The sequence below is a fragment of the Rhyacophila brunnea genome, unplaced genomic scaffold, assembly GCF_057557595.1.
Source record: "Rhyacophila brunnea isolate RB1 unplaced genomic scaffold, BYU_Rbru_1.0 scaffold_7, whole genome shotgun sequence".
In the NCBI taxonomy this organism is placed as follows: Eukaryota; Metazoa; Arthropoda; class Insecta; order Trichoptera; family Rhyacophilidae; genus Rhyacophila; species Rhyacophila brunnea.
In genome coordinates, this window is record NW_028233339.1 from 22,606,098 (window position 1) to 22,628,633 (window position 22,536).

General features: G+C 34.1%; 2 protein-coding genes across 2 annotated transcripts; one reads left to right on the forward strand and one right to left on the reverse strand.

The window, feature by feature from the left end:
• The first annotated feature begins 475 nt into the window (after window positions 1–475).
• Window positions 476–7,768, forward strand: LOC147064633 (alpha-ketoglutarate-dependent dioxygenase alkB homolog 4). Its single transcript, XM_085957460.1, has 4 exons — window positions 476–648; window positions 763–981; window positions 4,770–5,194; window positions 7,445–7,768. Exons 1-4 carry the CDS (start codon window positions 553–555, stop codon window positions 7,656–7,658), a joined length of 954 nt encoding a protein of 317 aa, XP_085813586.1. The 5' UTR covers window positions 476–552; the 3' UTR covers window positions 7,659–7,768.
• A 161-nt stretch (window positions 7,769–7,929) lies between these two features.
• LOC147064634 (CD63 antigen-like) lies at window positions 7,930–21,497 on the reverse strand. Its single transcript, XM_085957461.1, has 5 exons — window positions 21,318–21,497; window positions 18,469–18,657; window positions 14,430–14,600; window positions 10,253–10,477; window positions 7,930–8,335 (listed from the first exon to the last, which is right to left on the reverse strand). Exons 1-5 carry the CDS (start codon window positions 21,393–21,395, stop codon window positions 8,141–8,143), a joined length of 858 nt encoding a protein of 285 aa, XP_085813587.1. The 5' UTR covers window positions 21,396–21,497; the 3' UTR covers window positions 7,930–8,140.
• Between the last annotated feature and the right edge of the window lie 1,039 nt (window positions 21,498–22,536).

Sequence of the window (22,536 nt, forward strand, 5' to 3'; positions counted from 1 at the left end):
CCTCATTTCCTTTATGACTTTTAAACGGAATCACAAAATTGGGCATCTTCGCGCTTTCATTTAATGTTTTAACTTGATATTATAATATACTAGGTATGTTAATACAATGCCGTCCAAATGCAAACAAGAACAGAAAAATTATAGCAATGGTTGAAAAGATCCCGCCGATGAATAGTTTTTTTAATGCGTGTAAGGCTAAAACCAGCATGTTCAAGTATAATTACATGATATTATGTATACACACGACTATGTGCAAAATTTAATAAAATATGCATATTCAAAGGCATATTAAAAAAATATAATACCTAGATATTATGTAATTCTAATATTTATCCGTCAGTATTACTAATATTCATTGCTTCGTAGGTATAAAAAAATATTGCCTCAACTTCGATTCCATGAGAATTAAAAAAAAGTAATGTATAATGTATGGGGAAATCATTTTTAGGTGGTAAGGCAACATTTTAGGACTGTCATTCTTCCGTAGAGTAGAATCATTTTCCATCACAATATTTTTAGCTTTTAAGGTTTTGTAATAGGATTTTTAACATTATGAACAAAACACGGCCCTGTGGGTGCAAAGGATGCAGGACATGCCTTATTTGTGAAAGTGATTTTAATATTGATGGAAAAAAAAATTCAGAAAATGTATGTTTGCGATATAATTTCACTACTAAAAATAATTCCAAAAATTGAACATAATACACACTGTTGTTTGTTATTTATATTCTGAATTAGGACTAAGCGAATCTTTATTTTCAGAGGGACAATTGCTACACATATTGCCCTGAATGCAATATGGCATGGAAAGGTTGGGACATGAGCTCCATATCAGACCACCCTAATCATTCTGGCGACTCCATACGTTTTCCGGGTGTTTTTATACAACTGGATTTCATCACGGAAGCTCAAGAAAATACAATAATGAAAGGAATCGATGAAATTCCTTGGGATCTGTCACAAAGTGGAAGAAAAAAGCAGGTAAGTGTCCTTAGGTACTTCGTTTTAGTTATGTTTTGAATGTCTTCTAAATGATTAGAGGTTACATTATAGCAAAGTAAATGGATGGTATTACAAACTTACTTATAATACCAAAAACAATCAAGACAAATGAAAGGGCACATATTAATGACAAAAAGAAAATAAATACCCAAGTACGTCCTTTAACTTTTTGCATAATTACCCCTCCCCTATTAGAAATATTTCATGAAGATAGACTATTGCTAACTTTCTCAACTATGTAGATTTATCAGTAAGTAATCACATTTTTTTGTCTTATTAAGGGATGGATTATGTAACATAATCTTATCAATTACCTACTCAAAAACCGAAAACCTGTTTTCCAATCTTTTAGGTTATTACAACGTTTTTATTAGCTCGTATTCTTGTTTGTCCGGTGGTTGTTTGTCCAGTAAAAATCTTGCAATCGATTTTTAACTAACTTCCCGAGTAGCTAGACATTTTAAACTTTAAGGCATAAAGTCCACTAAAGCGGACTTGCGGGGCGCTTGCGCATATTCTATGTGAATCATCGAAAATACAACGTAATCAAATACGCCAGCGCACACTGGATTTGACGACGCATTGTGCCTGCCTGCCCCATGATTCATCGTTTTTTGGCTTCTCAGCGATTCGAATTAACGAAAATACAACGTAGTCCATTCATTGAACACGGCAAGCAAAATCACGCTCCTGGAAGCGTTGTCGATAGACGGGCGAGAAGCCATTATTTAATAACAGTGAACTCTTTGTTTAGTTATTGCGTGTCCGATATTTCGCTGGTATAATGATGTCATCGTGAATATTAATTACAAGCCACGAGAAATTTAATAATATTTTTATTGCTTTGTTATGAGAGACGCTGATAATAATAATTACTTTGTGCTCCTTGAGCCCCTTATTACATAGGTGAAGGGTAATGCGCGGGTGGGAGGGGGCCTACTTCGTAGAGAGCGCACCGAGCGCCGCGTTGGTGGGCTTTATGCCTTAGAATATATCAGAACACGATGCCAATGCATTTTTTAATATTTTTAGCCATCTTTAAGTAGAATTGAATTCATTTTCAGTTAATTCTGTTTTGTATAAAAAGTTATTTCAGAAAAATCCGTAAAAAGTAAAAGGCTATTATTGGTTGCTAAGGGGGTGGTCCTAGCAACTAAATTATTAATATATACGTGCGTTACTATGGAAATCAAAATGAAATGTCAAAATGACATTTCAGTATTCTATATTTGTTTGTTTTTTATTTACTTCATATTATCATGTACAAGTTTGAGCATATTGAGCATAATAATTCAACAGAAAATTTAAAAATGTTGTATATAAGAAGTTCTTTTTATCTAGTAATTATTTTTATAATTAGTTTCAACTAGGGTCATTAGGGCTAAGACATACTTTGCTGCAAGGTACCGCACCGCGTTGGCGCTACAACTTTCAGCACTGCACTGTGTGTCTTAGCCATAGGCATTCTACAAAGCTATCTTTTCTTCTTTGAGCCTTATTTATATTTTTATTTAAGATCGGTGAATAATTTACAGTATATATATTATGACTTATTTAATGTTATTATCCGAGTTATCATCATCGTCTAAATAGGGTGACAACCCGGGACAGGTTTTGGCTTCCTCACCTCCAACAACTCTCTCCCTATCCAAAGTGGACCGGTGAACTTTTGGCTTGTCTCTATTTCTGCTTTGCTTGACTAAACTCTTTTGACTAGCTTATTGTCTTTCATACGGTGCACATGACCTAAAAGTATGCATTTAATTTAGCGAATTTCATTATGACGTGTCAGCCAGGATTGGTACACTGGCGGATAAAGGTCTCCGGCTTTTTCCACTTTTCTCGGTCCATAGTTTTTTGCTGCCACATATATCTGCTGTACTCGGTGAGGTCATCGATTCATCAGGACGGCCTTGTAGTCTCTTAATACCCCTTGAATACCCCTGTATGAATGCATTTGTACAGCGGTTGTCCACTTACCTAGCATCATGTCAGGCACACTGCCATTGCCATGGGCTAGGCGACATCTATCACATCATTTTTGTATATTCAAAGAATAATTTAAAAGATGTATGAATATAAATTTCCTTATTGAACATGCCTAATTTGGAAAGACCACAGAAACAACAATTTGAAAAAATATAGGTGCCGGGCGGGACTTCAATTTTTAGCACTTTTTACCAATTTAGCCACCAGCAAGGCGGGTTCGAGTCCCAACTGGCAACTATATTTTCTAATGACTATATTTCGAATTATGTATACGAAATAAGAAAAAAATGGCAGGTAAAAATATTTATTCACGCTATCTCATTGACGTTATAATCAATCGAAATGCTTAGATTGCGTAAATCTGTGACAAATAACACATCTTCTTTTAAGGTAATACAATTGCACTATTGGTACTGCGTCCTTTTCCATTTGTTTATTTTGTTGTATTTTCATGTTCCAACATGGATTTTTCTTACATTAAGAATTTTCATATTTTACATTTCGGATGATACCCCAAGTATATGACAGTCATCTAACTGTTGAATTTTTAGAGTTAATGCCTAGTACAAGTGTCTTATAAAGCATTCGTTTAGTTTGACGAATTTAAAATATCTTCATAAATCGAAGTAGCATTAAATGCTACTATGATACAAATGATACAAATTTTGTTTGCTGACATGATTCACTTGTTATCTCCCTCTGTGATATCATTATGCCCGTTCACAAGAGAGCCATCATAGACTGTCGACTGTATCAATTATTATCTAAGTAGGAATAGTGATACGCGAGTACTTATACAATATATTATGACAGTATATTTGCGAACGAGTAATACACAGAAATGCATTTAATCAAAGCAGTGGCTTCCGTTATTTTCTAAAATTCTTTGAACTGGGTGTTCACTGCAAAAATTAGCACATTTAAGGGGGGACGTGCTCAGCGTGGGTCAAAATGGAGCTTTTTTTCTATTTTCAAGGCATGATCCTGGACATTCCTTAAACGTTATAGATAATCTATTTATATAATTTTGAAGCCTTATTATCCTTTATATTTATTTTAAACATTTGATGACTGCATAAAGTATTTTTATTACATAAAATAGTATTCTTTTAAACCTCTCGCTCTAATGTTTTAGAATATAGTCATATTTCAGTAAGTACATAAATGTGCAGTGGTGTTAAGATTTTTTACATTTATTAATTTTTAAGCGCATTTATAAAACCATCAGTATAATTTATGTGACATTATTATAGTGAAATATTTACGATAAAAAATTATATTGATAATCTGATATCTGAATAATGATCCCAAATTTGACAAGAATTAGGCATTTTATTATTCAAAAAATGAGCATGATTAACACATTTGAAGATAATTCTAAAGATACTGATTATAAGCTATGTCTTTGACCATTCAAGTGTGATAAACATCCTACGAATAATGATTGCTTTATAGTAATTATTGACCTAAGAATAAGTAGTGTTTTTTTGAAATACGCCATTTCTTTTGGCATTCCCCAGTAGTTAAGCTACAACATACGGCTGTAGCCATAAATTGACAAACTATAATTGAAGTAGGGAGTAAAATGATGTTAACGTGCGTGTTTGAACATGTACCTAACCGTTTTTTTTTTTTTTTTAAATGGTTTGTTGTATGAAGAAGCATCAATATCAAAGAAACCCATTATATGTACCTCCATATCTCCAGGATTACTTACTACTACTAAGTTGTTGATAATATTGAGGTGAAAGTGCTTACACATTTGAAATCATTTCCAGAATTTCGGCCCAAAGACAAATTTCAAGATGAAAAAATTAAAGATCGGAGATTTCAAGGGTTTCCCTGAGTTTTCCAGGTTCATTCAAGAAAAGTTCCACCAGATTCCTCTACTGAATAATTACCGCACAATAGAACAATGCTCCCTAGAATATGATCCCACGAGAGGTGCCTCGATCGATCCGCACATCGATGACTGTTGGGTTTGGGGTGAGAGAATAATCACCGTCAATTGTCTCTCCGACTCCACTCTAACAATGACTCCATATGATGGAGACAAGACCAAGTATAATTTGTCTGAATGCTCTACTTATAAGAGAATTGTTAATAATAATGGCCAGCTGGTGGATGAGCCGGAATCAGTTCCTGAACATTTAGAAGAAATTGTATATAATGAAGATATTATTGTAAGGATACCCATGCCTAGGTAAGACCCTCTTTCATTTCACAATCTATAATACCTATTTCTCATCATTTAAATTGTATTCGATAAGTGCTACACCAGTGGTGGCGAACCTATGGCACGCAAGATGATTTTCCATGGCACGCGTTTTAAGAGAAAAAAATACCTATAACAATAATAAATGACAGATCGCATTGTCTAAAAAATAGCAGGCAAATACAAGAATAAGCATTACGTTTAATTTAAATATATAATTGCATAGGTCGGTCCTTAGACTTTATGCATCACATATAATATTATCGCACTAACCTCATCAGGCGGCGGGGAATGCCGTGCCGCGAACCTCTAATTTAGATCGATTTACAATGCTTGAGACCACTGTAGTGAGAGAATGCCTCTTCTGATCGGAGCAATTCTGGTGTCAATTTGTGCGTAAATGACCAAAATAATTAAAACATAAAAAAGCAATTTCATTTATACCCACAAAAAAATGACTGCACCAAATAAGAAACAAAAACTTGTTGAAACTAGTATGTAGTAGTAATTCTGGCAGACAGTTTCAAAATTTGTGGACCGAAATGTATAGCGTAATTGAAAAAAGCTATACTTATGTGTGCCATGTTCTGTGAGTGGTATCTAGTATCATCATTTTGTTAATAGAATTTTTAAAAACTATTTTCCTCCATAACTGGTCGGCATGTCAGACAGTTGAAAAATAATATTTAGGAAATTTTGGCACGTGTACGTAAAAAGATTCACCAACCCTGTGCTACACATATATTGCAGTGGGTTAGTGCAAAGATATCCTTTGTCTAGTTTTTACCAAAATGTTATTATTATGTACACACAAATTGCCAGATTACATCATTAACCAGTAATTTGCGTTGAAATATTTTGTACTTCTTACTTGAGAAGATATTGTCTTACTCAATTTGTCAATTTTGCCTTCAATTTTGAATGGATTAGAATCATTAAATTTTGAGTATCTCAAAATATACAATATCTGTGCACTAAAAACCATTTTACACGTGCATGTAAAATGCTGCAGTTCACTCACTACCGACTGATATCTATCTACACAAAACTTTTTACTGCATGTAGAATTCCTCTAAACCAGCTCTATCCAACTGGCGGCCTGCCAAATTTCTTTTGCGGCCCGCGAGCTGTACAGCAAATTTTTCATCAAACATTGGGGAGCGAAACTTTGTCAGAAATAATATTTGACGTGAAATCTTCGGTGAAAGAAAATATAAAATTGTGTTCAGAATTAACCATCATACATTAAAATATGAATTTGCAGGAAAATAATTTATTTCATTTTGAATCTTGCAAAGAGTTCTATGAAGAAATGAAGGAATGTAATATAGAAGTGAATTTCGATATTTTTTTTTACCTAAATTAGATATCTTGATTGAAGATTTTAATACAAGATTTTCTCAATTTGATGACCTTAAGCTGAGTATTAATTTATTCAGTGATCCATTCAATATCGATATTAGCTCTGTTGATCCTAAATCCTAAAACGTAATTAATTTATGATGAATAAAAAATTTTACAAAAAAAAATTAATAATTAAATTATTATTAATTAAACTAATTGTTTTTATTATTTCTAATTAGGTATGTGTTATTTTATATAAAAAAATAACTTTTGAATTGACATTAACTAACTTTTCATTTACCTATCCTCTTTGGCCCTGAAATGTTTGCTAAAGAAAGAATGCCCGCGGCCTGAAAGAAGTTGGACAGCGCTGTTCTAAACCATTGAAATTTATTTATTTTACATTTAGTGAATATGACAAATTACACATTCATAGGAGAAAAAGAATAATAAAATTTCTTATTTACACCACGTAGTATTTGGGGAAAAAAAGTAGCTAAGTATATATGTATAGATTTCTTCTAAATTTTAGACTACACTATGTGAGTATATTTAAAAGAAAGTCAGTTGATCGAGCTACAGAGTCTCAAAAATATCCCTTGAGTCCTCCACCATAAGGCCGTACTTCAACTGATGGGAGCCCAGACAATAGACCGACCTACTCTCAGAGCTGCTTCGCACTATGGAAATATAACGAACTTTCTTGTAAAATAACGACACCGATTTAAATGATTTTTAAGTTATCTATATATAATACACAATATTATGTCAAGTCATTCATAAATTCGCTCATTATATACAATTAACTAAAATGTGTTCTACACCCAAAGATGGCATTGGAAAATTTGTCCATATTTACACCCACACTTATAGGTTTTCTATTAATGTTTACAGGCGGTCTTTGCTAGTTCTCTACGGCAATGCCCGTTACAACTGGGAACACTGTGTCTTAAGAGAGGATATTAAGGAACGGAGAGTCTGCCTTGCGTACAGAGAGTTTACCCCGCCTTTCTTGCCTGGTGGTGACTGGGAGAATGAAGGAAGTGAAATTCTAGATGCCGCTAATTCGTTCTGGAATCACTTATATGTAGATAAGGAATGCTTATAAGTCTTAACAATTTGCATTGACATCATGTTATGTATTTTACTTACAGTTATGTACATTTTTACAAAAAAAAATGAATTTTTTGAATAATAATACATTTTTTCAATTAAAGATTTTATTATTTTCATATAAATTACACTTTCAATAGCTTTAAAACCCCACTTCTTACACATCTTCTAGTTAAATAAATTTGTTTATTCAATATTTTGTATAAATAATAGTAGTTATGCTATGTATTTATGTTGAAAATTATCTTATAATATTTTGATCTCAAATAAAATGACACAATTTTTTCATCATTCATTAATAACAATTAAAATTTATTCATTTAACATAAATCTACAAAAACAAAAAGCAATAGTTATAAATAATATGGAGTAGCCAATAATTAATTAAAAAGATGAAGTTACTCTAAGACATTCTAAGTAATATAACACTAAACTTGGTATTATGATTGTAGTTTAATACTTTTTCTAATTAGATGATCACGAATCTGATGAGCCGATAGTTGGGACATATATAATGGGAGCTTGATGGTCAATCTTCTTAATCTGATTGGGCTCCATTTGTGTGTAAGCGTTTGCAATCTGTTCTCGGATTTCCCACTTGCGCCGTTCACGGTCTGATTTCGCCTGTCGGATTGTCTTGGCCAGCATCACGGAAAATATGATTCCAATAAACTGGAAAATTGAAATTGGAGTAAAACATCTCAATTTGATACAATCATAGCTATTATAATTTTTAAAAGCGGTTCATTTCTCTAAAAATAAAAGATATTAATTTTTACAATTCTGAGGTGCAAAATAATATATAATATATATATAATAATACAAGACAAATATGAATTTTGATGGATAGTCAATAAATAGAAATGTAATTTCAAACATAACCCTTAATACTATATTATAACAAACAACATGTACCACACCTTCTACATATTGGATACATGAGGTCCTACCCGACAGCTTTGACACATTATATAAGACTGACTTCCTAGTCATGGTTATTTTATTTATCATGAAGTTTTTGTACCATACATTTAATTAAACACTGGAAATACCACTCGCAGTCTCAATTGATGAACAGAGGTGGTTTTACTTAAAACATAATATAAGTCATTCGATCCATCGTACTATTCTCAAAGAGGCCCCTAAAATTGTCTGTAATAATATCTATTCATTTTATCTACGATAAACATTCGCAAGGTGATGAACATACAATATAAATTTCATCAAATTAATATCAATTTAGATTATGCACAAATTAGATCATGATCGATCAATAATCATTTAACAATATTGAAATCGGTGAATCAGGTAGACCTTGCGTTGCTTAGAGACACCATATTAAGGCAATGACGGTAATACATACAAGGAATGTACATCTTTCGATAATAGATTACGTAAATGTGATATTCTTTCGCATGCAGCAATGTTCCATCTTACTTCAATCATGGAAGATTTTATAATAAATTTAAAGAAGTTGTACTTCACCCACTATATTTGTGTTTATGGTATGCTACTGTATGTCTATTGCAGTAGCAAAAGGTGGAAGTAGGTTGTTATGATATGCCATAAATAGTGCACATTAAACTTTGTTAGTCATATGTATTTGTTTTTATTGAACTAAGACTACAATTTACAGATGACATTAGTTAGTTTTTAAAAATCAATTAAACCCTGCCAACCAAACCATAATATTAATACTATCGACCGAAGGTACTTGATGGAATTTGAATTTAAATTCTAATGGATTTAAGTTTTATACTATTCCATTTAAGTCGTTTTTGCGACCTGGGTTTCACCTTTCGAAACACCTCTCAATACAATCAGTGTGTTTGCCTTTGGTGAGTGTAGAGTGCGCCTGAAGATGCCGAAAGGCGAAACCTGGGTCGCAAAAAACGACTCAAATGGAATAGTACAAAACTTAAATCCATTAGAATTCAAACCATAATAGTTTTGGTATACTTTGGGCGATACGACAAAATTATTGAGCACAGTTTTTCATTCATACTTATTTGTTTTCGTTGGATTACAAATATTGTTGGTTCATTTTTTTAATTTCATTAAGCCCTGCCTAAACCAATCTATAATAGATATAAAATATTATTCTATTTATAAAATATCTAAAGTTATGTATGACTTAATTGCATAATTGTAGATATTTTATAGATAGACGGGTATTTTTTGACTATTATTTATTATGGCTTGGTTACGCAGGGTTTAATTAAATATTAAAAACTAACCAACACCGTCTGTAAATTGTAGTCTTATTCCAATGAAAATAAATACGTATGACTGACAAAGTTCAGTAAGCACTATTTATGGCTGATCTTAACACCCTACCTCCATCCATCGCCACTGGTCTATTTTAATTTGAAAAAATCAGTCTGATTATGCCATTAAATTTTAAACCAGGTTTTACAATTTATATAAAATCACTAAAACCACCACTGTTGATTGATATTAATTTTATCTAAACATCAGAATAGAATATCCATAACAGTTTCATTGAAAAATATACAATTCGGAACCAATATAAACATGACAAATATATACATAAATATATAATGTCACTGTAGTAAACTCAAAAATTACCTGAATAAAAGCGATTGTCATTGCCCCAGTGCCCAACAAAACTGAACTTTGAGCGATAAGTCTCACGAGGTTGTTCATGCATCCTGTGGTATAATAGCGTAACTCTCCAAATTCGATGACACCTGTTTTGTAGCATGACATAGGCAGGGTCGCATTATCAGCAGTTTGATTGGTAGCTATTATATCTTTCCAATCCATTGGGTCATCGATACCGCAACACTGGAGCTATAATATTCCAAGAATACAAATGTACAATAGTTATATTTATATCAGCGGTCTAATCAGAGTGACTTCGGTGGCTCACTAGTGAACCATCAAGGGTTATCAAGAAAGCTGTGGGATATTAATTTACTAGTAAACCAATTAAATCGTTTGAGGAACTGATCAATGCATCCTGAAACACTATGTCACAGTCAAGAGGCTATTACCTATTATAAATTTGGCAAATTACAGACAGAAGACGGAAGAGAGAAACTAATAAAATGCCAAAAAAAAAACACAAAAATGAAATAATACTAATAGAAAAATAAAATATACCATCCTTGTGTACCCAGACTGTATTTTTCATTAATTGATATTTTGGTGTGGTAACCATTTTTGTGTTACAGATTATTAATAATTATGGGTTACATTTTAAAATGTGTCAAACACACATTGAAAAATATAACTTGAATTTGAGTCAACAGATCCTACAGATCAACATGTGGGCGTTCTGCCACTATACTGTGGGTGTGATTTAAATAATAAATTAAGGAATGGGTATTTACCAGTGTTGTCAACCGTACTAATACTAAAATTTTATGCCAAAAATATGAAGGATTGATTCAAAACGAAAAATGTTCCGTGTTGTATAATTTTTTTTTTTTAGAAATACTGTAATTTTTAGACATCTGTACTAAATCAGTATAAAATAGATGGCAACGCCGATATGTACTAAAAACCCTTATCATTCGTATAGGTATTGTGGTTTTCAGTCAATAGGGAAAATATTGTAATAATAAAATTAATTTAATTAATAGAAAGCAATAATTGTACATTTGAATAGAGCCCCATTTACTTAAATAAAATATGTGGAATAGTTGTGGTTTCATTGTCTATTTAACACAATATGAATGCCATTGACAAGTTGATTAGGTAGGTACATGTGCATATTAATCAAAGATGTTGAAGAGATCCTATATTTTACGCAACATCAAGTGTCTATTATGCTTATACACAGCAGTTACTTATTTTTGTACATACTTTTTGTTGTTTTGGTATTTTTGGGAATCATAAATAGAAATTTCATATTAAGCATCATACCAACATTGGTGCTTTTGATGTGTACGTGACCATCTGCTCTAAAAATGCCCAAAATCAAAAGCAGCTATGTTTATAAATGATGTTTTATATGTGATTTCTATTTATGATTCTTCTAAGCATTGTGTTATTCACTTATTGTATTAGAAACCAAAGCTGTATTGCTCGCTGCGAAGAAAAACGTTTTAAAGATGGGCAGATGAGAAAAATAAGTTATCATTTATATTTAATAAAACCAATGTATTTATGGTAGGTATGCATAAAATTAATGTAATTATTTTTTTTTCCGAAGCAAAAAAAATTGAAGAAAACGGTGATTAATACAGACAACATATTTATATTTTCTTTCGTTATCTTGCATTAAACCCAGTCGGGGATGATACCTACCCATAGTCCCATAATATAGAGCCGCCCCTGGCAACATCTTTGATATTAATAGGCATTTTTGAACATAACATTAATTGTTGAGAGATAAAACATTTTTAATCTTATCATAATTGAAGCTATCTTAATTATTATTATAGCGCACAAAGCTTATCAAACATGTAAGGTAAGATAAATGCAATAAACATGTGTTAGGCAATTTGTGAAAAAGTACTAACTACAGTACTATCTCAGTAATCCGCCACCCCAAAAACCGGACAAGTGTCCAATTAGTGAAAGCGGCGGATTATACTACATACATACAAAATATGGTAAAAATTAAAACAGGTATTTCGTAAAAATAGTTTTTTTTTTGAGATTGTACTAGCAAATTACGGTTTTATTTATAATCAAAATCAAGTATTTTGAGATACCCGGGGTTCCAGCGGCTAGCTCAAGTGTGCATCGAACCCCGGATTCACAAAAAAAAAGATATAAACGATTGGAGTGTAAATAAAACACGGTCTTTCGTGCTCGTAACGTGGTCTTCTTATATTTTACATTTTCTTTACACGTTTACATATTTTGTTTTAACAATAAGTTTCGCAGGTCCGTACACGTTGAAAAAAGGACGCTCACTAGCTTTTTTTTCTTTTTCAAACTTCGCGTACCCACGCCATCCAACAAAAAGGACTCTCGTGATTGGCCAAATTTTATCGCGTGATGTTTTTTGATTTGACGAATCACGAGGACCACCCCGGCGCAGGCGCGTGGAAATTTGGACGTTGCCGGCAAGCGCGGCAAAATTTATTATATGAATACTTATATTTAGTCTTAAAATTATCTCTTTCATCCATCATCATTTATACTTTTTAAATTAAATTAAATGTATCTTAATTGCACCTCCGCCCAATATGTGATTTTCACACACCGGACGAAGGCCTTTACTTATGAATAAAAAATACTTACGTGGTTGAGCAAGGAATCAGATTAGATGTTTTATGAAGCCGTTTCTAGAGGTCAGGGTTACGTTTCGACTTATAGCTACTAAATGATTATTTTACACCGGGAGAAGCCCGCCTGTAACAGGGGTGTATCAATTTACTAAATTATACATATTTATAAGCTAAGTTTATTAACTAAATATTAAGCAGTAAATCACCTGACACAACCAGATGTTCAGTGAGGCAGATATTCTTGAATGGCTTAGGATTCCTGACTTTCCCTATGACCAAAAGCTTCAGTTTGTGTGTCCCAGTTGCATTGGAGCACGGCATAATTGTGATGCGGTCCTTGGGCACTTTCCTCCCTGGTACATTACTTTCTTCGCGATGAACGTACGTTTTACGAAAGAGAAGTTTTCAAAATAAACCCGTCTCATCTTAATTGTATACTTGTACGTGGCAGACTACTGAATTTGACAATCGAATACCGGCGAATTATAGAGGTTGACTTTGTGCTTTCAACTAGTAAAAATAACGGCGGATTATAGTAGTTATCGGATAATCGAGCGGCAGATACATAATATTATGTACCAGGTGGTGAGCATTGTGCCATTAATCCGAATGGTGTCCTTGGGGTTCGTCAATAAATTACGTCTGACTATTTTGGGTACCCCCACTGTCACATATTCTTAATTTAACCCTCCCCCCTATCCCGTCTATGCATTCGTTAAATAATAAATTGGTTTCAAATTATCGATTTCAGTAGGTATAATGTTCTCACGGATTGCATTCTCAGATAAAATGAGTTTATTTTTGTTGCAACGTCATATTTCCTATAAAAATGCCAATCTCTTCATATTATATCACTCTCACTGTGAGGTAATTTCTATCAGTATTATATCAAATAATATTTATAATACTGATAGAAAAAACTACAATGTTATTCAAATTGAAGTTCCATAATTATGTTACATGTCACAGAGAAATGGGAGAGGCCTATGTCCAGTGACGTCCCGTGGTGGTTATGCATTGCATAGGGGCGGCAAATGAAGGATCGAATACAAATATTACAACTTTTGGATGCGGTGGCGGTTTTCGATGAAGCAAACGATGCTGTCGGCTTCATTAGAAAGTATCGAGATCTTAGTTTATAAATTAATCTAACCATAAAAATCCTGACAACAACCGTTGTTGTATTGATATTGCATTGTAATAATATGTCATATTATTGTAATGGCGGTTTATCACACAAGCAAATTTTCTTCCGCGTACCTAAAACCACTACTGACTAGATTTCTCAGTCATGTCATGTAAATGTCAATGTCAATGTAAATTTGATGTATTTGTTTGTTTAAGATAGCCAAAAATAAATAATAATATAGGTAAGTAGGTACCCAACAAATTTTTAGACAATTTGAAACTAAAAATGAAAGGAGGCGACGTTCTAAGTCTGCTTAAGGGCAGCACTTTGCTTAGGGATGTCACTGCCTATATCCAGGAGTCGATGAAATTGGGTGAAACCGAAAAATAAACAATTTAATTATGATGAAGATATATACGTTTCTACTTACATTCTTTTGTAAGAAGTCCATTGCTTCCTTCGAAGATATGCTTGTATTATATGTTTCCAAATTGTATTTCAAATTATTATGGACGACCTCCCTAAGTCCATTCTGAAGACTATATGCTGATATAGTAGCTGCTATTTCCAACAAAAATACCAGAGACAGGAGAACTGCAAACTGAAAGGAAAATATGCAGACATTTTGTAAAAAATAATACACTAACATCTTCAAAGTTATATTGTGTACAAATTCTTCTTCTTTGGTGCTACAGTCTAGAGTGGAAGTTGCCCATCTCACCCTGCCCAGTTCTCCAGTCGATCACTCCTAGTCTAAGTCTCTGCATTGGCCATTAAGCCACCGAATTCGTTAACTAATGTAGTGAATAAGGTGATAATATTGGGAGGCATCATCATCATCAGAGCTACAAACAATTGTGACTCTTGGTCACCTCTGTCTGCTGCAAACTCCTTCCAATGTCTTGAATCTTATGCACTGGAGGTTTTCCGTGAAAAAAATCCCGGCAACATGACTATTGCTGTATTATAACACTCAGTGGCGGTTTATCGGGTTTACGGAAAATTCACCGTAGCCGTTTCACTCCGTCCATTTCACCGAAACATATAATTTTTTTATAAATTTATATATAAATAGTATTATGACAGTCATAATTTATAAAAAATATTGAAATGACATGCAACCATTCTCCTATTGTAATCATAATAAAATGGTTTAAAATTTTTCAACTGTTTTTAAACATAAATTAGGTATTATTATTTTGATTAGACTTACATGGCAACAATGTATCAGAGTTGCCTACTGGTGTGTCAAAAACGATTGGAAAATGTGCAGCAAGATGTTCTTGAGTAGGTTCAGTCAAATTCAATCATCTTAATTATTGATAAGCAAAGCTGTATCAAGATTTTATAAGTTGAAAGAAGAATATTTGATATCTACATTTTTATACAGCACATTATCGAATCATAATATTATATTTTTTTTTAAATAATGACAAATGGTTTAACTTGCTGATTGGGCCAAACGAAAAAAATACTAATATGTGGTATATATTATATTATGGTGTGTATACAGTCAATAAATTTAAACGTAAGAATATAGTTTAGTTAGGAGAAGTTAATAGTCAAGTGACAGTTTTCCAATGTTTTAGTAGATGTTATTTCCAACTCGTCTGCAATGAACGAGTAGTAGAATGTTCACTTCTGAAGTCGTGGATTTAAGCCGCCTCTCACATCTAGACTCGCCTCGTTTGCCGCACAGCTATAAATCAAACCTTCTAGGAACATCGCTCCGATGTTGCATATGAAGATGCGCAGATAGGCACCTAGCGACAGTCGCGCGAAACCTCTCGAAACGTGGGTATATTGGGATGCGACGACCGGCGAGTCGGTATAAGAATGACCAATTCGTAGGTGTGCCGGGTGTGCGTATGCGTTCTGGCGGCTTCGATTCGCAGCCTGAGATACATGCGATTTCTTGCTAGCAGCGCTAGATGTTTTTTTCAAACTAAAAAGTTGCATTCCACCAATGTGCGGATCTCCATTTGGCAATGTGTGTTTTGAGAATAACGATGATGTCACATCGATGTATTCGACACGTTTCTCATTTAAATTATATTAAGAAACCTCTTCAGTAGGACGCCAAGATCCACATAGCATTATAATATTTTAGCCTTTTTTACAGGAATAAGACAGGAGAATTGGTATAATTTCATTTCAATATTGTTATAAATTTTGATTGTTGTACAATAAAATTTAAAAATATTTTTGTGTAAACCCTCAGTGAATTGTCCTTATGGTGAATTGGTCAAAGTAAATAAATTGTCCATACACAGATGTAACGCATAGGCAAAATTTTCATAAGCGGCCTCCACACATCTAGAATCGCCACTGGTGTCATGACCCATGTGATGTTATATCACTTTCAACACAGTCCAACTACGTAGGTTTAGGTGTCCCATCCTTCGTTCTTTCTGGTTTAATGAAAAGGAGCCTCACGGGTGATTGGTAAGATGTCAGTATTCTATTCTTGAAACATGGCCTGCCCAATGATGTCGACATATGAGAGGATATAATACAGTGCCCAAAGACGCTAAACCAGAGAACACAGAATTAATTAATGGGAACTGAAATACCTAACGGGTCTGGAGTAACAGGCATCCGATCTCGAGTGTGGAAAAATATGGGATAAACTTAAACATGTGTCAAGAATAGGTCACTCTAAGCTTGTCCTTCGTTCTGACTGCGCCCGGTTTATGAACTGATGCTCATTCAATATTGGTGTATTTAAAGGTTGCAACACATACTATGGCATGTCTATAATGTGTATTTCATTTTTGTAGAATACTCACACTTTCAAAACACTGCTTCAAAATGTAGTGTATTGGGGTATAAGATATCTGAATTTTATTTATTAATTCTGTTCTGTTCGCTAAACCTTCCTCACAATCGTCACCGTGTGTCTTTTTCACATACAACTCTCAAGACTCTTCTCTATTCCTTTCATCAGTGAGTAAATGCTTCTAATAATATATTAAGACAGTGTTTCCCAAACCGCGGTACGCGCACTCTCATGGCTTCGTGAGATTTGAAATGATATGCGTATCGCACGTGTACTTTTTTAGGTAGGTTTTAAATAGGTGTAGTATGACAAAAAAAAATATATAACTCTCTCTGATAATGATAACAGATTGGCTGCTGAGAGACCTAAACAAATATTTAATACTTTTTTATATTGGGAAACACTGCTGAAATCTGTAATACTGTACTAAGAACATTCAATCGGCTATTTTGTAACAATATTATATTATGTAGTACTTACTACCTACATCATGGCCCCCGCAAGGGCGGGGGGGGGGGGGGGGGCTGACAGGGCTCTAGCCGGGGGGCGAATACAAAAATCGCGTAAAAATAGGTACACGAAACACTCTTAATTTTACCTCAAAGAACCCTGAGTTCCCTGGAATACCATTTGGGGAACACTAATGTGAAGCGGAAATAAGAAGGCGCACACAGATTGCAAAAAATGCGATGACATGTCTTACCACTATATGGAAGGATCGAGGAATTTCGATTGCCACAAAAATGATACTTGTGCAAACATTAGTGTTCTCGATATTTTTATATGGAGTCGAGTCGTGGACCCTGAATACAAGGGAATGGAAGGCAATTGATGCCTTTGCGATGTGGTGTTGGCGCCGAATGCTTCATATTTCTTGGACGGAGCAAACGACGAACTAGTCAATCATTCAAAGACTGCAGATAAAGGAACGGCTCTCGACAATATATTGTCTGAGACGAATTCTGCAGTTTTTTTGGTCATATTGTCAGGCGCGGACCGGACAACCTGGAGAGACTGGTGGTTTTGGGTGGACTCCAGGGAAGGCGAAGCAGAGGAAGAGCGTCTGCGCGCTGGAGCGACCAAGTGAAAGAGCTGACTGGTGGCACCATCCATTTTGCCCTGAGAGAAGCGGAAGATCGAGAAGGATGGAAACTCTTGGTCGCTCAAAGGATGACGAAATTCAAATGTGGTCACGATCCTCAGCCATGAGTGTACGACCAAGAAGAGAGAATGTAAAAAATTACACTGCCCTTCGCCTTAGCGATAAGTAGGGGGTGCACCAAACATCCTGGCCTGGGAGCCCACTTCCAGATGTGGGGGCCATGACCTACATTATATTGATCTGAAGATAAACACATAAACTTGTCAAATCGACAGTGAGAATATGTTGATATAAAGGAGGTATACCTGTTACTTAATATGTTATTTTTCTTAAAGATTCTTTGTACATTCAATAACCCATAAAGCATTATCAAGACAAGTGGATTGCTGGGACAATTGCCCCAATCTAAGGTTAAATATTGACCTTGTCCGCTTGCTTAGCCAATATTTTTTTTAATGAATTTTATTTCTTCACTCATCTTTGGACGGCTTTCATTCAACCGATCAACCACCAAAAACTATTCAGTGGTTTTTGCAGAATTTCATGTAGCGTACAGAATTATGTCCTACTGTATGATCTTTAGCTCACCACATTGACCATTGCAGTACTCTCTTTAGCGGCCCCGATGCATCCAAAGAACGAGACAAACAGCATGATCACACCAATGGCGATGAGTAGGCTGGCCGGAGAAAAATAGCGAACATGGATGAAGTCTTGATAGTCATAGTATATCGCGTATATAATTGTTCCAACTGATATTATTAGTGTCGCTGTCAACTGTAAAAAAGAAAGTCTTTAATGTGGTTTGCTTATAAGCCATACGATAGCAAAGTGGTAAGTACATAGGCACTAAAATGTAATTAGAGGCTAGATTTGTTAACCATTATTAATAAGCAATAGTACTATTCGTAGACCAGTATACAGTGGCAAATGCCACCATAGGCAGTGCAGTAGAATGCAGTTTACGCGAATTTGCATCACCATTTGGTTTAACTCTTAGCTACTTTTTACTAGAGTGTCTTCTTATTGGGCCACGGCACCGGCGTGACTTTGACACATCGTCTGGAGCCGGCATAAGAATATCGTAAGGCTTTCTAGGATTATAAAAGTGTAATTAGACGTTTTTTTAAATGGCAAATGTGCCACAGATTCTGATGATTGATGTGATTGATGTGATTGATTGTCAGCCAAAAATATAACATTTTGATACCATTAATTTAATATTAGTGTGGCAAAACAATAAAATGTATCCGGATAACGACCAATAATCGTATTAAACTGATAAGAAGTTAATCCTTTCTGCTGTCATACAAAGATCTTAACCCTGTCTAAGATCATTAACTTTTGTACTTACCAATAATTAGCTACAACATGAATTCTATACCAGTGGGTTTATTCTATACTTTTATCGACCGCTAAAGTGATAAATATTATCAAACTTAGGGTAGGTTTGTAATTAGTATTAGCATTAGCAGTTATTATAACAATTACAATGAGATGTTTGTAATTGTTGCAATAAGTGCTATATTTACAACAATTACAAACATCTTATTGTAATTGTTACAATATGCGCTAATACTTTGATACAAACCTACCCTAAGTTTGATAATATTTATCACTTTATCATTTTAGCGGTCGATAAGTATAGAATAGACCCACAGTATTATAAAATTATTATTGTACCATGTATTGTTACACGAAAATATTCATGAACTAGCCCAGTAGGTATTTGAAATGCGTACATGTCTATATGCATCCCACATTCGCTGTTAGGTCGATTTCTAAGTAAGCAGAATGAGTCAGTCTACTTAGGGATGGTTGATATGAGGGTGGGTCAATAAGTCCTTAGAAAAGCCGACAGGTGGCGCGACTAGTACTGTAAGCGGTTTGTTTTCATGCAGCGGCACTACCAATTCAGTATGCTGCGAAGTTTCAATCAGATTGGTCGGGTTGTTGTGTGTTTCTCGTACATTTAAAAAAAAAATTTGCTTGTTTACAAAAAATGGAGAAAATTGAGTTTAGAGCTGTTATTAAACATTTTAATATAAAAGGGTTAACAGCAAAGGAAATAAAAAATGAGTTGGATTTAGTTCACGGCATATCTGCTCCTTCACTTGCAACTATTTATAACTGGTTAAATGAATTTAAACGTGGTCGTACATCAACAAAGGATGAACCACGCTCAGGACGTCCTGTAGAGGTGACTACACCAGAAATGATCAATAAAATCCACGATAATATCCACCATAACACCATATTATGGTGTTAAGTGACCGAAGATTAAAGTTGAGTGAGATAATTGAGGTTACAGGGATCTCAAAAGGTAGCGTCATTTCTATTTTACATGACAAATTGGGCATGAAAAATATTTCTGCATGATGGGTGCCGCGTTTGCTCACAGTCGACAATAAACGCAATAGGTTGGTGGCCTCTAAAGCCCTGTTGTCGCTCATGCAACGCAATCCGGATGATTTTTTTCATCGCTTTGTGACTGTAGATGAAACATGGATACACCACTATACTCCCGAGACGAAAGAACAGTCAAAGCAGTGGATTGCGAAGGCAAACCATGTCCAAAGAAGGCGAAAACCGTAAAATCAGCTGGTAAGGTTATGGCTACTCTATTTTGGGATGCACGTGAAATTATTTTCGTTGACTATTTGGAAAAAGGAAAAACAATAACAGGGGATTATTATGCATCTTTATTGGACCAGCTAAAAAACAAAATTGAAGAAAAACGGCCTCATTTAAACAGGGAAAAAATCCTCTTTCATCAGGACAATGCCCGTGTTCACACATGTTTACGATCAATGGCTAAAATTGAAGAATTGAAGTTCGAATTGGTCGACCACCCACCGTATTCGCCAGATTTAGCCCCCAGTGACTTTTTCCTTTTCCCAAACTTAAAAAAATGGCTAAGTGGACAACATTTTTTTTTTAAATGAAGAAGTCATCGATCGGACAAATGCTTATTTTGAGGACCTTCCGAAAACTTATTTTTCTGACGGTTTAAAAAAAATTGAGAAACGTCTTACCAAGTGTATTGAGCTCCAAGAAGATTATGTTGAGAAATAAAAAAAAACACAAAAATAAAAACTGTTTTAATGCTTTTTTCTAAGGAATTATTGACCCACCCTCGTACTTCCAAAACATCTATTCTCGGAATGGATTCGATTAATACTTATATAATAGATAACACATTATTAAAAGCCCTAAAAACGTCATCTAAAAAGGAAACTTTAAAAACGATTAAGTAGGTAAGTATTTGTTTCTATTAGATTCCTTTACTTGATTAAAATCTATAGTTATAAAAAACAATTGAGACTAAAAAAAATATCTCCCAAAGAATCGATTTAATTAAATAGCACCCGTTTACAAAATATTGATGGACCGACATTACGAAAATTAAAAAAGAATAATAAAATTATGGTACTCGCCACAAACATCATGTTGATAGTCAAAAGCATGTATTTGATGCATTTCATCCCCATCTGAAGATCCCCCGACATTGTCATCACTTTTCCGAATGGCTTGTCACTTTTTGTGGAATATTTTCCGTCAATATAGGCACTTCAAATGTATAAAACGTCGAATCTGAAAATGTATTTTCTCCGTGTGTTTATTCGTTTTCCGCTTTATCAGCTATGATAACGATAACAGTCCATAGCGTAATTGTAATTCCACCGGCCGTTGATAACGATTGTTGATTAGATTAGGAGTATTTTAGCCGAAGACGAAGTTCTCTATTGTTCATTGTTTTAATATTTTCGAAACAGAGCCGGATAGATTTCTGCGCGGACACGGGCTTTAAGACGGGAGGGGGGGGGACCGACAATAATTAAAACTCTTCATTTTTTATGATTTAGTCCATCATCAACTAGGATTTATCCAATTTGTGGTAAACAAATCTTCACGGCTCTTTCCATTTACTTCGGGCCCTTTGACTGATTTTGAACCCCCCCCACGATAAAAGAATAAAATAAAAACAATTAATACCTACCAGTAGTAAAATATCGATGTATCTCTTTCCTATTCTAGAGTCACAATTCTGTCATCCTGTGACTAAAAATACATATTATTGAATATGACGGACACATAATAATATTATTAATGGTTTATTTTTTTGTACCAATACGTATCTGTTTAAGGGCCCGCTGAAGAGCCCGCCGTTCAAATATAATTCAGTATAAAAAGGACCTCGGCGTCGTAACTACGTCAATTTAAATCGATCTTTTCGCAAAAATCACTAATCATCGGAGATTTTATTTCAAGAAATATTATTATTATTACTGATAATTTCTGCCGCGCGGAGAATTATTATTATTTTATGAACACCTGCGAGATGAAGCCGATCAGAAAACAGGGCTGTCAAAATAATATTAAGCATTCATATTTTTTAAATGTTAATTTCATCATGGTTTTTAATCAAACCTGTGCAAGTACCTACGTACTGATAACTTGGGTGGATTTTGTAGCAAACATACTATTGATATATATACGGGTATATTATTATTATAACCCAATTCAAATTGAACATAGGTTGATACTCAAATACTATTATAGTATGTTTATGATTTCGAGAAAATAATACGATGGTATAATTAATCCATATCAATTATTTGAAAACATTACATTCGCACTTTGCACAAAATTACA